The 14,536-nt window shown below is 50.4% G+C and overlaps 1 protein-coding gene across 3 annotated transcripts in view; it reads right to left on the minus strand.

Annotated features, from left to right (window-relative positions):
- Nucleotides 1-14,536, minus strand: part of ZSWIM6 (zinc finger SWIM-type containing 6) — a 321,402-nt gene that overhangs the window by 27,032 nt on the left and 279,834 nt on the right. For 2 of the 3 annotated variants that reach the window (XM_068155388.1, XM_068155386.1), the window contains one exon: nt 382-546. The exons of the other annotated variant lie outside the window; for it this stretch is intronic. In XM_068155388.1, the coding sequence (XP_068011489.1) occupies nt 382-546 (165 nt within the window). The remainder of the gene's footprint in view (nt 1-381; nt 547-14,536) is intronic. 3 annotated transcript variants of the gene reach the window in all.

Below are 14,536 nucleotides of genomic sequence, written 5' to 3' on the forward strand. Positions count from 1 at the left end.
ACAAATATTCAATGTTCATGTTTGCTTTCTTCTTTCCCCCTCTCAAAGAAATGTTTGACTTCAGTAAGTTTTTCATTTGTTTTGTGTGATGGTTTAAACCTTAGCTGGGAGTTAAGAGCTCAGATGGGGGCAAGGTTGAGAATCTCCCCCCCACTCCCCCTTCCTCCCTCCCACCAGAGAAGGGAAAAAAGAAGGAAGGGGCAAATCCACCAAACGATAATTTGGAGTTGGCTTGGAAGTAGAGAGGTAAAGAGTTTTCCTTAAACAATATATATGTGTGTGTGTGTATATATATATATAAAAAACAATAACAGGAAAGGTTCACAAGGGCCAGGAACAAAGATGGATGGGAGGGGGACAAAAAAAAGAATAATACAAAACCAGTCTCTCTCTGTTCCACTTCCTCTCTCCTGCCACAGCCCCTTTATGCAATCTTGGCACGTGGTATTCGAATCCTTGATGCAAGTCCCTCTCAATCCTGGCTCACTCTCTCTCAGGGCAGTCTCTCTCTCTCTCTGGTGCTGGTCAATGTAGGTGGTGCTTGAACTGGGCAGGGATGTGGAGAAGAATCATGAATCAGTCAGTCTTTGAAAGGCAAAGAGAAAAATCAGGTACAGTACGTTGCTGTAGGGACATCAGGTACAGTCCATTGTGGTAGGGACATCAGGAACAGGTGCAGGTGAGATGACCCAGGAGCTCTCTGGGTTGGTGTGCAGTGTGTATATTGAGTCCTGGACACTAGGCTGGTGTTAAGCTAGGAGGGAGAAACTTAGAACAACTTATAACTATTCACACAATGACTAAAATACACTGATGTGTGTTGCCCCCTCTGAGTTCATTCCCTCTCGGCCAGAGTCATGTTTCACTGTGGGATACACTGAATGTCCCCAGTTTCTAACATAACCCAGTAGGTGTGACCAGGCCCCTCAGCCAAAACCACCCCTTGGGTTGGTTTGCCCCCACCAGCAGCAGGGAAAATCCACACCGACTTCCCCAGCAGGTTTTTCTCAGCAATCACAGGAACTCCATCTACATCCACTGTTTGCAGCAGGTCGGACTGGGCAGGACCAGCTCAGTTCACAGATCTTCTGCTGGTCACTAACCAAGTGGCTTGAGCTAGGTGCTTTTCCCAGTTCCTGAAGGTTCCACCCCCCATGGCTTTTAGGGTGGTCTTTAGCAAGCCATTGTAGTGCTCAACCTTCCTGCAGCTGGTACATGGTATGGGATGTGGTAAATCCACTCAATCCCATGTTCCTTTGCCCAGTCCCTTATGAAATGGTTCTTGAAGTGGGTTCCTTTGTCAGATTTAATCCTCCCAGGGGTGCCGTGTCTCCACAAGATATCTCTCTAGGCCCAGGATGGTGTTGCGAGCAGTGGCATGAGGAACTGGGTAGGTTTCCAGCCACCCTGTACTTGCCTCCACCATGGTCAGTGCATACTTCTTGCCACTGTGAGACCGAGGAAGGGTGATGTAGTCAATCTGCCAGGCCTCTCTGTACTTATATTTCAACCATCTCCCCCCATACCACAGAGGCTTCATGCACTTGGCCTGCTTGATGTCAGCACAGATGTCACAGTCATGGGTAACCTGTGAGATGGCCTCCATAGAGATGTCCATGGATCTGTCCCAAGCCCACCAGAATGTGACATCTCTCCCTTGGTGGCCAGAAGTGTCATGGACCCAGCGAGCTAAAAACAGCTCGCCCTTGTGTTCCCAGTCCAAGTCTATTTGGGAGATTTTAGCAGCCAGATCTGCTTGGTGGTTGTGCTTGTGCTCCTCTGTGGCTCTGCTCTTGGGGATGTGTGCATCAATGTGCCGTACCTTTGTTGGCAGCCTGTCCAGGCGGGCAGCGATGTCTTGCCACAAGTCAGCAACCCAAACTGGCTTCCTTTTTCTCTGCCACCCATTCTTCCTCCATTCCTTCAGCTACTCCCACAAGGCATTGGCTACCATCCAGGACTCAGTTTAGAGGTACAGCAATGGCCAGTTCTCTTGTTCTGCTATATCCAGGGCCAGCTGGACAGCTTTTACCTCTGCGTACTGACTGGATTCGCCTTCTTCATCATTTGCTTCTGCCACTTGCCTTGTTGGTCTCCAGACAGCTGCCTTCCATCTCCGCTTGCTTCCTACAAGCCAGCAGGACCCATCTGTAAATAGAGCACAGCCCTTCTCATTGTCATGGAGATCGTTGTATGGGGGAGCCTCCTCAGCACGGGTCACTGTCTGGCCTGGTGGCATTCTGAAGTCTGCACCCTCTGGCCAGTTGGTGATCACTACCACTATGCTGTCAATGGGTCCATGTCCCAGTGGAGGCCAGTGACAAGCAGAGTCCCTCAGGGATCAGTCCTGGGACCTGTCTTGTTCAACATCTTTGTGGGGGACATGGACAGTGGCATTGAGTGCACCCTCAACAAGTTTGCTGATGACACCAAGCTGTGTGGTGCAGCAGACACGCTGGAGGGAAGGGAGGCCATCCAGAGGGACCTTGACAGGCTGGAGAGGTGGGCACAAGCCAACCTCATGAGGTTCAACAAGAGCAAGTGCAGGGTCCTGCATCTGGGTCGAGGCAATCCCAGGCACAAATACAGGCTGGGCAGTGACTGGCTGGAAAGTAGCCCTGAGGAGAGAGACTTGGGGGTGCTGGAGGACAAAAAGCTCAACATGAGCTCTCAATGTGCACTTGCAGCCCACAAAGCCAATCAGATCCTGGGCTGCATCAGGAGAAGCGTGGCTAGCAGGTCGAGGGAGGTGATCCTCCCCCTCTACTCAGCCCTGGTGAGACCCCACCTGGAGTACTGTGTCCAGTTCTGGAGCCCCTATTACAAGAGGGATGTGGAGGTGCTGGAGCGTGTCCAGAGAAGGGCCACAAGGATGATCAGAGGGCTGGAGCACCTCTCCTATGAGGACAGACTGAAGGAGTTGGGGCTGTTCAGTCTGCAGAAGAGAAGGCTCCAAGGTGACCTAATTGTGGCCTTCCAGTATCTGAAGGGAGCCTACAGGAAGGCTGGGGAAGGACTTCTCAGGATCTCAGGTAGTGATAGGACTAGGGAGAATGGAATGAAGCTGGAGGCGGGGAGATTCAGGCTGGATGTGAGGAGGAGGTTCTTCACCATGAGAGTGGTGAAACCCTGGAATGTGTTGTCCAGGGAGGTGGTCGAGGCCCCGTCCCTGGAGGTGTTTAAGACCAGGCTGGACGAGGCTCTGGCCAGCCTGATCTAGTGTGGGGTGTCCCTGCCCATGGCAGGGGGGTTGGAACTAGATGATCCTTGTGGTCCCTTCCAACCCTGAATGATACTATGATACTATGCCAGGGCCTTAGAAGCACCCCATCCGAGCTCGCTGATTTATCAGGGCCATCCACTGTCATCTGTGGCATGATGTGGGGTTGAGTCTCTCCCTTTGAACATCCAGGTCAGGACTGGAAGCCTTGCAGCTAGAAATAGAGGTGACTCAGTCCCAATCACCTCAAAGGCAGCCCGGACACCCTCATAGGCAGCTAGGATTTCCTTCTCTGTTGCGGTGTAGTTGGCTTCGGAGCCTTCCTACCCCTTACTCCAGAAACCTAGGGGCTTGCCCCTGGTTTCACCAGGAGCCTTCTGCCACAAGCTCCACGTAGGGCCATTCTCACTGGCCACAGTGTACAGCACATTTTTGATCTCTGGCCCAGTTCGAACAGGTCCCAGAGCCATAGCATGGACCACCTCCCATTTGATCTGGTCAAATGCTTCTTGCTGCTCAGGTCCCCACACAAAATCATTTTTTTTCCTTGTTACATGGAAGAGAGGCTTCACAATTTGACTGTACCCGGGAATGTGCATTTTCCTGAAGACCACAAACCCCAGAAAGGACTGTGTCTCTTTCTGGTTTGTGGGTTGCACCATAGTGGCTACCCTGTTCACCACCTCCTGAGGGATGTGGCGACAGCCATCTTGCCATTGAACACCCAGGAACCGGATCTCCCTGGAAGGCCCCTTTTACTTTGCTTCTCTTTATGGCAAAGCCAGCCTCCAACAGGATATCGATTATCCTTTTACTCTCCTGGTAAACTTCCTCTGCTGTGGCACCCCATACAATGATGACATCAATGAACTGCAGATGGACAGGGGCTCCAACTTTCTCTAAGACAGTCTGTATCACCTCATGGCACTCCTTGGTGGATGCGAAGGGGAAGGTTGTAACAAAGGATGAGGAAAAGGCAGAGGTACGTAACACCTTCTTTGCCTCAATTTTTACTAGCAGGACAGAAAAAAGGGTAAGAAGGAGGAACCAGGGGACTACAGGCCAGTCAGTCTCAGCTCTGTGCCTGGAAAGATCATGGAGCAGATCCTCCTGGAGTCACTACTTGCTCAAAAGAATAGTGAAGAGGTGATTTGGAACAGTCAGCATGGCTTTGCCAAGGGCAAATCCTGCCTGACCAACCTGGTGGCATTCTATGAGCAGGTGACAAAATTAATAGATGAGGGGCGAGCAACTGATGTCGTTTACCTGGACCTGAGCAAAGCCTTCGACACTGTCCCGCACCACATCCTGGTCTCCAAACTGGTGACACATGGGTTTGATGGGTGGACCACTAGATGGATAAGGAACTGGCTTGATGGCCGCACCCAAAGAGTGGCTGTCAATGGGTCCATGTCCCAGTGGAGGCCAGTGACAAGCGGAGTCCCTTAGGGATCAGTCCTGGGACCTGTCTTGTTCAACACCTTTGTGGGTGACATGGACAGTGGCATTGAGTGCACCCTCAGCAAGTTTGCTGATGACACCAAGCTGTGTGGTGCAGCAGACACGCTGGAGGGAAGGGAGGCCATCCAGAGGGACCTTGACAGGCTGGAGAGGTGGGCACAAGCCAACCTCATGAAGTTCAATAAGAGCAAGTGCAGGGTCCTGCATCTGGGTCGAGGCAATCCCAGGCACAAATCCAGGCTGGGCAGTGACTGGCTGGAATGCAGCCCTGAGGAGGGAGACTTGGGGGTGCTGGTGGACAAAAAGCTCAACATGAGCTCTCAATGTGCACTTGCAGCCCGCAAAGCCAATCAGATCCTGGGCTGCATCAGGAGAAGTGTGGCTAGCAGGTCGAGGGAGGTGATCCTCCCCCTCTACTCAGCTCTGGTGAGACCCCACCTGGAGTACTGTGTCCAGTTCTGGAGCCCCTATTACAAGAGGGATGTGGAGGTGCTGGAGCGTGTCCAGAGAAGGGCCACAAGGATGATCAGAGGGCTGGAGCACCTCTCCTATGAGGACAGACTGAAGGAGTTGGGGCTGTTCAGTCTGCAGAAGAGAAGGCTCCAAGGTGACCTAATTGTGGCCTTCCAGTATCTGAAGGGAGCCTACAGGAAGGCTGGGGAAGGACTTCTCAGGATCTCAGGTAGTGATAGGACTAGGGGGAATGGAATGAAGATGGAGGTGGGGAGATTCAGGCTGGATGTGAGGAGGAGGTTCTCCACCATGAGAGTGGTGAAACCCTGGAATGTGTTGTCCAGGGAGGTGGTCGAGGCCCCATCCCTGGGGGTGTTTAAGAGCAGGCTGGACGAGGCTCTGGCCAGCCTGATCTAGTGTAGGGTGTCCCTGCCCATGGCAGGGGGGTTGGAAATAGATGATCCTTGTGGTCCCTTCCAACCCTGAATGAAGCCATGAAACTAAGAATGTCTTCCAGACAGCTGGCCTGCAGAGCTGACAGAAGGAGCCAGGGAGCTGCATAGTTTACCACTGTTCCAGGAACAGGTAGTTGGAGCTCTCCTCAGCCACTTGGATCCCCACAAGTCCATGGGAACAGATAGGATCCATCCTAGGGTGCTGAGAGAGCTGGCAGATGAGCTGGCCAAGCCACGCTCCATCATTTTTCAGCAGTCCTGGCTCACTGGAGACGTCCCACTAGGCTGGAAGCTGACCAACGTGGTGCCCATCCACAAGAAGGGCCGGTTGTTTGAGCCAGGGAATTATAGGCCTGTCTGTTCTGGGCCCCTCAGTTTAGGAAGGATGTTGACTTGCTGGAGTGTGTCCAGAGTAGGGTAACAAAGTTGGTGAGGGGCTTGGAACACAAGCCCTATGAGGAGAGGCTGATGGAGCTGGGGTTGCTTAGCCTGGAGAACAGGAGACTCAGGGGTGACCTTATTGCTCTCTACAGCTACCTGAAGGGAGGTTGTAGACAGGCAGAGGTTGGTCTCTTCTCCCAGGCAACCAGTACCAGAACAAGAGGACACAGTCTCAGGCTGCAACAGGGGAGGTTCATGCTGGAGGTTAGGAGGAAGAGAGAGAGTGATTGCCCATTGGAATAGGCTGCCTGAGGAGGTGGTGGAGTCGCCGTCATTGAAGGTGTTCAGGAGGAGACTTGATAGGGTGGTTGGTTGCATGGTTTAGTTGATTAGGTGGTGTTGGATGATAGGTTGGACGCGATGATCTTGAAGGTCTCTTCCAACCTGGTCTATTCTATTCTATTCTATTCTATTCTATTCTATTCTATTCTATTCTATTCTATTCTATTCTATGTCAGATGCTTGAGCTATGGACCCAGCCCTGAGGCAACCAATTCCGTTGGCACCTTCCAGGTGAAAGCACACTGTGGCCTGCAGTCTTCTGCAATGGGAATGGAGAAAAAGGCATTAGCAATGTCAGTTTTGGCATACCCCTTGCCTGCCTTTGATTCCAGCTCGTACTGGAGCTCCAGCATGTCCGGCATGGCAGTACTGATGGGAGGAGTCACTTTATTCAGGCCACGGTAGTCCACAGTCAATCTCCATTCCAAATTTGCCTTCCTAACTGGCCATATTGGGCTGTTGAAGGGGGAGTGAGCCTTGCTGATCGCCTTCTGGCTCTCAAGTCATCGAATCACTTGGTGTATGGGGCGCAGAGGATCTCTGTTGGTCCTCAATTGCCTGCGATGTACTATGTGAGAGGCAATAGGTAACTTCAAATCCTGCACCTTAGGGCTGCCCACTACGGAGGGGTCATCGGACAACTCAGGCATGGTCGACAGCTGTTCTTTGCCTACAGTCTCTACAGCTGCCACCCCAAACGCCCACTTGTGCCCCCTAGGGTCCTTGAAGCATCCCTCCCGCAGAAAGTCAACGCCAAGAATGCAGGGTGCATCTGGACCAGTCACTATGTCATGCTTTCCCCTTTCATTCCCAGTCAGGCTTATCTTAGCTTGCAGTACAGTCAGGTCTTGTGAGCCCCCTGTGACTCCCTGAATGCTTATGGGCTCAGCCCCTTTGTACCTCAATGGTATCAGGCTGCATTGGGCCCCTGTATCTACCCGAGCTCGGTACTTCAGGGTGTGACCGGTTGACGTTGTCCCCTTAAGAAAGGGAATATGGTGGACGGAAGTTGGTAAACGGAAAGAATAATCTAAACTAATTTCATTGGTAAAGTGGGAGGAAGCACCTTCTGAACTGGGAGTGAACTGGGCACTCCGGCACTTCTATCTTTAGTCTTGCTTCAGCCTCTTCTTCAGGCAGCAGCTTTCTGTGCTGGGCTTTCTGCCAAGGCTCCGGCCTTCAAACTGACAAACCTGATAAGGCCTGTATTAACTGCTTCCAATTAACACAAAACTGCTTTTAACTTCTTTCTTTCTTCTTTCTCCCTTTTCTGACCTACTCTGGGGAAAGGGGGGGGGAAAGAGGGGAGAGCGGAGGTGGGGAACCCCCTCTGCCGAGGGGGGTTACTCTCATTTCTGTGTTACTTTATTGTATATCTTTGTATATATTGTAGATATTGTAAATTTGTAAATATTCCCCTGCATACCCTACATTGCTTTGTAAATATAAAGCTCCACTGCTTTGCTAATTCAGCTTGTGAGTTCTTTTTCCCTTTCCCTTCAATTTTCTTTCCCTTTACCTTACAAGGGGGAAGGGAGGAGGCTTCTTGGCCTTACCCTTCCAACCCACCACACAGGGCTTCTGAAGTGCCAGGCCATTTCACATAGACATCCCAGTACACTCTGTTGTCCCTGGCCTTGACCTGGCTGGAAGTAGGGCTCCTCTAATGCTGGCAGTGATGCCCACACTTGTTACAGGGTCCTGTGTTACTAGAAGGGTCTCTTGAGCGACAGGGACCACTCTGGGAAACTGGGGCAGCCCTTCTCCTGGACGAGTTATTTTGTTGTGCCCACCTTGCAGTTCCTGCAGTCTGTTCCAGAGGGCAGAAGTGGGTTGGCCATGCCAGCTGTCCATGTCCTCTCCATGGTCACAGAGGAACCTCCACAGAGACCCCCTTGACATCCCCCAATTGGCTTGGGGTGATGTCCTAGGGGAAGGTTGCCTGTTCCTGATTGCTGAAACCTGGACCCATTCTGAAGGAGAAGGGGAAAAGGAGGCATTGCTCCCCTTTTTCAGTTCAGACATGGAGGTCTTGATCTCTTTGACAATGTCTTTAGCCATAGTTTCTATGGCTGAGATCAGGGGTTTCTGATTTACGCTGCCCTCATATTCCCTTAAATCATTGGCAAACTCACAGACAGTTTTAGGACTTCCATCCTGTCCAGTCAGGAGTATCCCTCCTAATGTGTGAGCATATTTCTGAGGAGTACCCTGGGTGAGTTTCTTTATGAAGGGCAGTCTCATGGGCACCTCATCTGGGTCCAAAGGGAGCTGGCCATCCCCATAAATTATCTCCATCACGGCCATATGTCTCAGATACCGAATGCCCTGTTCCATAGCTGTCCATCTAACTGGGGCCCAGGGCAGGTCGTCTCTTGAGTGGTACCGGCTCTTGATGGCATTGAGGATCCAGGCCCAGAGAGTGTGTTATTCATCGAGTTTGGCTAACTCTTTGTCCAGACCAGCATCATGAGTCAGAGAGCCTAAAAGCTTCACCTTCCCCTTATCCAGGTCCACTGTGTCCGCCCCCTCTTCCCAGCATCTCACAGACCAGCTTAGTATTGGCTCAGCCTCTTTCCATGTGTAATCCAGACGGGTTTGCCTTAGTTCCTTTCTGGGTAGAGATGTGATGGTTATTTCCTGATCTGACTCATCTTCATACACCGCTGGGTTCTGTGAGGTGCAGGGCCCTGCTGATGTGCCTTCCTCATCATCTGTGCCTGTAGATGATTTTTGCCTTCTTTTCCTTCATGTGGTGACCGGTGCTAGAGAGACTGCATTGGCAGGAGCATCAGGGGTTAAGTGTGGAATCACTGGTGGTAAGGCAAACCCTTGTGCCTGGGGCTCAGGCTGAGATCTGGCACACTCAATATAACCTGACCCCTCCCTCTTGGTGTTTACAGAATGCTCACAATGCCCAGAGCAGACATGCCCCCGGTCGTTAAAGAGTACAAAGGAGTGTGTTATCACCCTGCAAACAGCTCTTAATGGGTTAGCTCTTCCCCCACCCAACATGGTCAGGAAATGCCCCTATAAGGATTACATTTAAACATATGGAGCACATTTCAATGTAGAGCAATTTTCCATCACAGGCATTCTTATATAAACCATTGGTTTCATAGCTTGCTTCAGGAAAATTTCCTGTGTTAGAGAAGTTACCACTGCCAGTAAAACTCAAAGAATTCAAGAAAAACATGCCCAACTTACTTGTTAAAATTTTTATCCAGTTCAGCAGCATCTCTATCATTAACGACACCACATGGTAAGTTATTAATTTGTAGATATGGGTACAAAAGATCCAGCCAAAAACCCATGTGAATGCTTGGACCAACAGATTCTTCAAAATTGCCGTCTCTACTTCCAATCCGTTTCTTTCAGAAAAAGTATTGCTTTCCAAATATAATATTCATTTCCAAATCCCATGTTGGAGGCACCAAAAATTGTGATGGTTTAAGACTTAACTGGGAGTTAAGAGCTCATATGGGGGCAAGGCTGAGAATCTCCCCCCCACTCCCCCTTCCTCCTTCCCACCAGAGAGGGGAAAAAAGAAGGAAGGGGCAAATCCATCAAACAACAATTTGGAGTTGCCTTGGAAGTAGAGAGGTAAAGAGTTTTCCTTAAACTATATATACATATATATATAAAACAATAACAGGAAAGGTTCACAAGGGCCAGGAACAAAGATGGATGGGAGGGGGACCAAAAAAAATAATAATACAAAACCAGTCTCTCTCTGAAGAGGCACAGAGGCAGCAGGGAGAAGGATCAGGTCTGACCATGTGGCAGAGGAGCAGGAAAGCAGCCGCAGTAGCTCTCATCCAGGGGAGGCAGAGGCCAAAAGGAGCTAATAGCTGCAATGCCCTGCTTTTTATTCCCTAGATGTGCAGGAAAGGGGAGTGGAACAGGCTCAGCTTTCTGGGGGAAAACGCCCTGCAGGGAGGGCCAAGTACCCGCAAGCCCACCACCCTGCATTGTTTTCTGTTTTCAGAATGGGCAAAGTACAAAACAAAAAAAATATAAACCAAACCAGGTTGGAAGAGACCTTCAAGATCATCGCATCCAACCTATCATCCAACACCACCTAATCAACTAACCCATGTAACCAAGCACCCTGTCAAGTCTCCTCCAGAACACCTCCAGTGATGGCGACTCCACCACCTCATCGGGCAGCCCATTCCAATGGGCAATCACTATCTCTGTGTAGAACTTCTTCCTAACATCCAGCCTGAACTTCTCCTGGCACAGCCTGAGACTGTGTCCTCTTGTTCTGGTGCTGGCTGCCTGGGAGAAGAGACCAACCTCTGCCTGTTTACAACCCCCCTTCAGGTAGTTGTAGAGAGCAATAAGGTCACCCCTGAGTCTCCTCCTCTCCAGGCTAAGCAGCCCCAGCTCCCTCAGTCTCTCCTCATAGGGCTTGTGCTCCAAGCCCCTCACCAACTTCGTTGCCCTTCCCTGGACTCGTTCCAGCAAGTCAACATCATTCCTAAACTGAGGGGCCCAGAACTGGACACAGTACTCGAGGAGTGGCCTAACCAGTGCAGTGTACAGGGGCAGAATGACCTCCCTGGTCCTGCTGGCCACAGTGTTCCTAATGCAGGCCAGGATGCCATTGGCCCTCCTGGCCGCCTGGGCACACTGCAGGCTTGTCACCGGCTGAGGTTGCCCCCTTAAGAAAGGGAATATGGTGGACGGAAGTTGGTAAACGGAAAGAATAATCTAAACCAATTTCATTGGTAAAGTGGGAGGAAGCACCTTCTGAACTGGGAGTGCAGGAGGACTATCCTGGGCACTCCGGCACTTTATCTTCAGTCTTGCTTCCGCCTCTTCTTTGGGCAGCAGCTCTCTCTGTGCTGGGCTTTCTGCCAAGACTTCGGCCTTGAAACCGATAAGATAGAAGGCCTGTATTGACTCCTTTCCAATTAACATAAAACTGCTTTTAACTTCTTTCTTTCTCTTTTTCTCTCTTTTCCGAACTACTCTGGGGAAAGGGGGGGAGAGAGGGGAGAGCGGAGGTGGGGAACCCCTCAGCAAGGGGGGTTACTCTCATTTCTGTGTTACTCTGTTGTATATCTTTGTATATATTGTAAATATTGTTAATTTGTATATATTCCCCTGCATATCCTTCATTGCTTTGTAAATATAAAGCTCCACTGCTTTGCTAATTCAGCTTGTGAGTTTTTTTTCCTTTCCCTTCAATTTTTTTTTCCTTTACCTTACAAGGGGGAAGGGAGGAGGCTTCTTGGCCTTACCCTTCCAACCCACGACAAGGCTCATGTTCATCCTACCATCAACCAGCACCCCCAGGTCCCTCTCAGCCTGGCTGCTCTCCAGCCACTCTGACCCCAGCCTGTAGCACTGCATGGGGTTGCTGTGGCCAATGTGCAGAACCCAGCACTTGGATGTGTTAAATCTCATGCCGTTGGACTCTGCCCATCTGTCCAGCCTATCGAGGTCTCTCTGCAAAGCCTCTCTACCCTCTAGCAGATCAACTCCTGTCCCCAGATTGGTGTCATCAGCAAATTTACTGATGATAGACTCAATGCCCTCATCCAGATCATCAATAAAGATGTTAAAGAGGATGGGGCCCAGCACTGATCCCTGGGGGACCCCACAACTGACTGGCCGCCAGCTGGATGTGACACCATTCACCACCACTCTCTGGGCTCGGACATCCAGCCAGTTCCTAACCCAGCTCAGAGTGCTGCTGTCCAAGACATGGGCTGACAGCTTGGCCAGGAGTTTGCTATGGGGAACGGTGTCAAAGGCCTTGCTGAAGTCCAGGTAAACTACATTCACAGGCCTCCCCACATCCACCAGGCGGGTCACCTGCTTGTAGAAGGAGATCAGGTTGGTCAGGCAGGACCTGCCCTTCCTATATCCATGCTGGCTGGGCCTGATCCCTTGGTCATCCTGTAAGGGCTGTGTGATTGCACTCAGGATGACCTGTTCCATGATCTTGCCTGGCACTGAGGTCAGGCTGACAGGCCTATAATTCCCTGGTTCATCCAACTGGCCCTTCTTGTGGATGGGCACCACGTTGGCCAGCTTCCAGCCTAGTGGGACTTCTCCAGTGAGCCAGGACTGCTGAAAAATGATAGAGCGCGACTTGGCCATCTCATCTGCCAGCTCTCTCAGCACCCAAGGATGGATCCTATCTGTTCCCATGGACTTGTGGGGATCCAGGTGGCTGAGCAGATCACCAACTACCCCATTTTGGAACAGAGGAAAATTATGCTGCTCCCTGGCTCCTTCTGCCAGCTCTGGAGGCCAGCTGTCTGGAAGACATTCTGCCCTGCTAGTAAAAGTTGAGGCAAAGAAGGTGTTAAGTACCTCTGCCTTTTCCTCATCCTTTGATACAATGTTCCCCTCCATGTCCACCAAGAAGTGGTGGTTGTCCTTGCCCTTCCTCTTGCTATTAATATATTTATTGAAGGACTTTTTGTTGTCCTTCACAGCAGAGGCCTGTTTAAGCTCCAAATGTGCTTTTGCCTCCCTAATTTTCTTCCTACATGATCTAGCAACATCCTTAAACATTCCATGATTTGGCTCACCTTTCTTCCAAAGATTATACGCCCTCTTTTTTTCCCTCAGTTCATTACCCATCCAGGCTGGCCGTCTGCCCCAGCGGCTCATCTTCCGGCACATTGGCATAGCCTATTCCTGCGCCTTCAAGAGTTCTTCCTTAGAATAAACCTTTATTTAGAATAAACCAAACCAGGTTGGAAGAGACCTTCAAGATCATCATGTCCAACCCATCAACCAATCCAACCCACCCAAACAGCTAACCCATGGCATCAAGTACCCCATCAAGTCTCCTCCTGAACACCTCCAATGACGGCGACTCCACCACCTCCTTGGGCAGCCCATTCCAATGGGCAATCACTCTTTCTGTATAGAACTTCTTCCTAATATCCAACCTGAACCTCCCCTGGCGCAGCCTGAGACTGTGTCCTCTTATTCTGGTACTGGGTGCCTGGGAGAAGAGACCATCATCCGCCTGTCTACAACCTCCCTTCAGGTAGTTGTAGAGAGTGATAAGGTCACCCCTGAGTCTCCTCTTCTCCAGGCTGAGCAATCCCAGATCCCTCAGTCTTTCCTGATAGGGCTTGTGTTCCAAACCCCTCACCAACTTTGTTGCTCTTCTCTGGACTTGTTCCAGCAAGTCAACATCCTTCCTAAACTGAGGGGCCCAGAACTGGAAGCAGGTCCAGCTCGCTTGGACCCTGTGACCATTTGAGGCTGTGCCTTTAAGAAAGGGACAGTGCTGGGACCCTCTGGCTGAATATTTTGTAAAGGAAGACAGGTCTGATTGAATTTCATTGGTAGATTGGTAGAACACAGCTTTAAGTTTTAGTAAAGTTGGAATTATTCTCAGTTCATTCCTTTCCTTCTCCCTTTCCAGCTTGTCTGCTTTTGGGCAACTTGCCGGAGTTCTGACCTTGCATACCAGATAAGCACTAATCATGCATGCACTTTTGAGGCCTAAGAAAATTTCATCCTTATTAATTACCTTTTCTCTCTCTCTAGCCATTTTGGGAAAAAAGGGAGGTAGGGGGAGAGAGTGGGGTACAGGGGGGGAACTCTCCACTCTCCAGTGGAGGGAATTTCGCTCCTGTTTTTTTTCCTTTGCTGTATATTTCTGTATATATATTGTAAATACTGTATATATTGTGTATAAATATCCAGCATTTTCACATTGCTTGTAAATATAGCATCCCTTCTCTGACTGAGTTAGCTGTGTTTTTTTTTCCTCTTTGTGGGGGAGGGAGAACTAGGCCTTCGCTCTCAACCCACTACATTTTTAATTGGCGCCCAATGTGGGGCTTTATTTTTACGGGCTTTATCCTAAGGAACCCTCTGAGTTAGTTCCTTGAGTAACCTGAAGTCTGCCCTCCAGAAGTCCAGAGTGGAAGTCTTCTTGCTACTCCTCTCAGCTTGACTGAGTACTGAAAATTCAATTATCTCATGGTCACTGGCCCCTAAACACCCTCCGACCACCACATCACCCACCAACCCTTCCCTATTGGTGAAGAGGAGGTCAAGCATAGCCTTACTTCTGGTAGGCTCGTGCAGCACCTGGGATAAGAAGCTGTCCTCCATGCACTCTAAGAACCTCCTAGACTGTCTCCTCTCTGCTGTGTGGAGATCCCCGCAGATGTCAGGCAGGTTGAAGTCGCCCATGAGAACAAGGTCAGGCAATCTTGAGACAGCCTTAAGCTGCCTA

This window comes from Melanerpes formicivorus, unplaced genomic scaffold (assembly GCF_026170545.1).
Source record: "Melanerpes formicivorus ecotype bairdi unplaced genomic scaffold, bMelFor1.0.p_v2 SCAF_31, whole genome shotgun sequence".
In the NCBI taxonomy this organism is placed as follows: domain Eukaryota; kingdom Metazoa; phylum Chordata; class Aves; order Piciformes; family Picidae; genus Melanerpes; species Melanerpes formicivorus.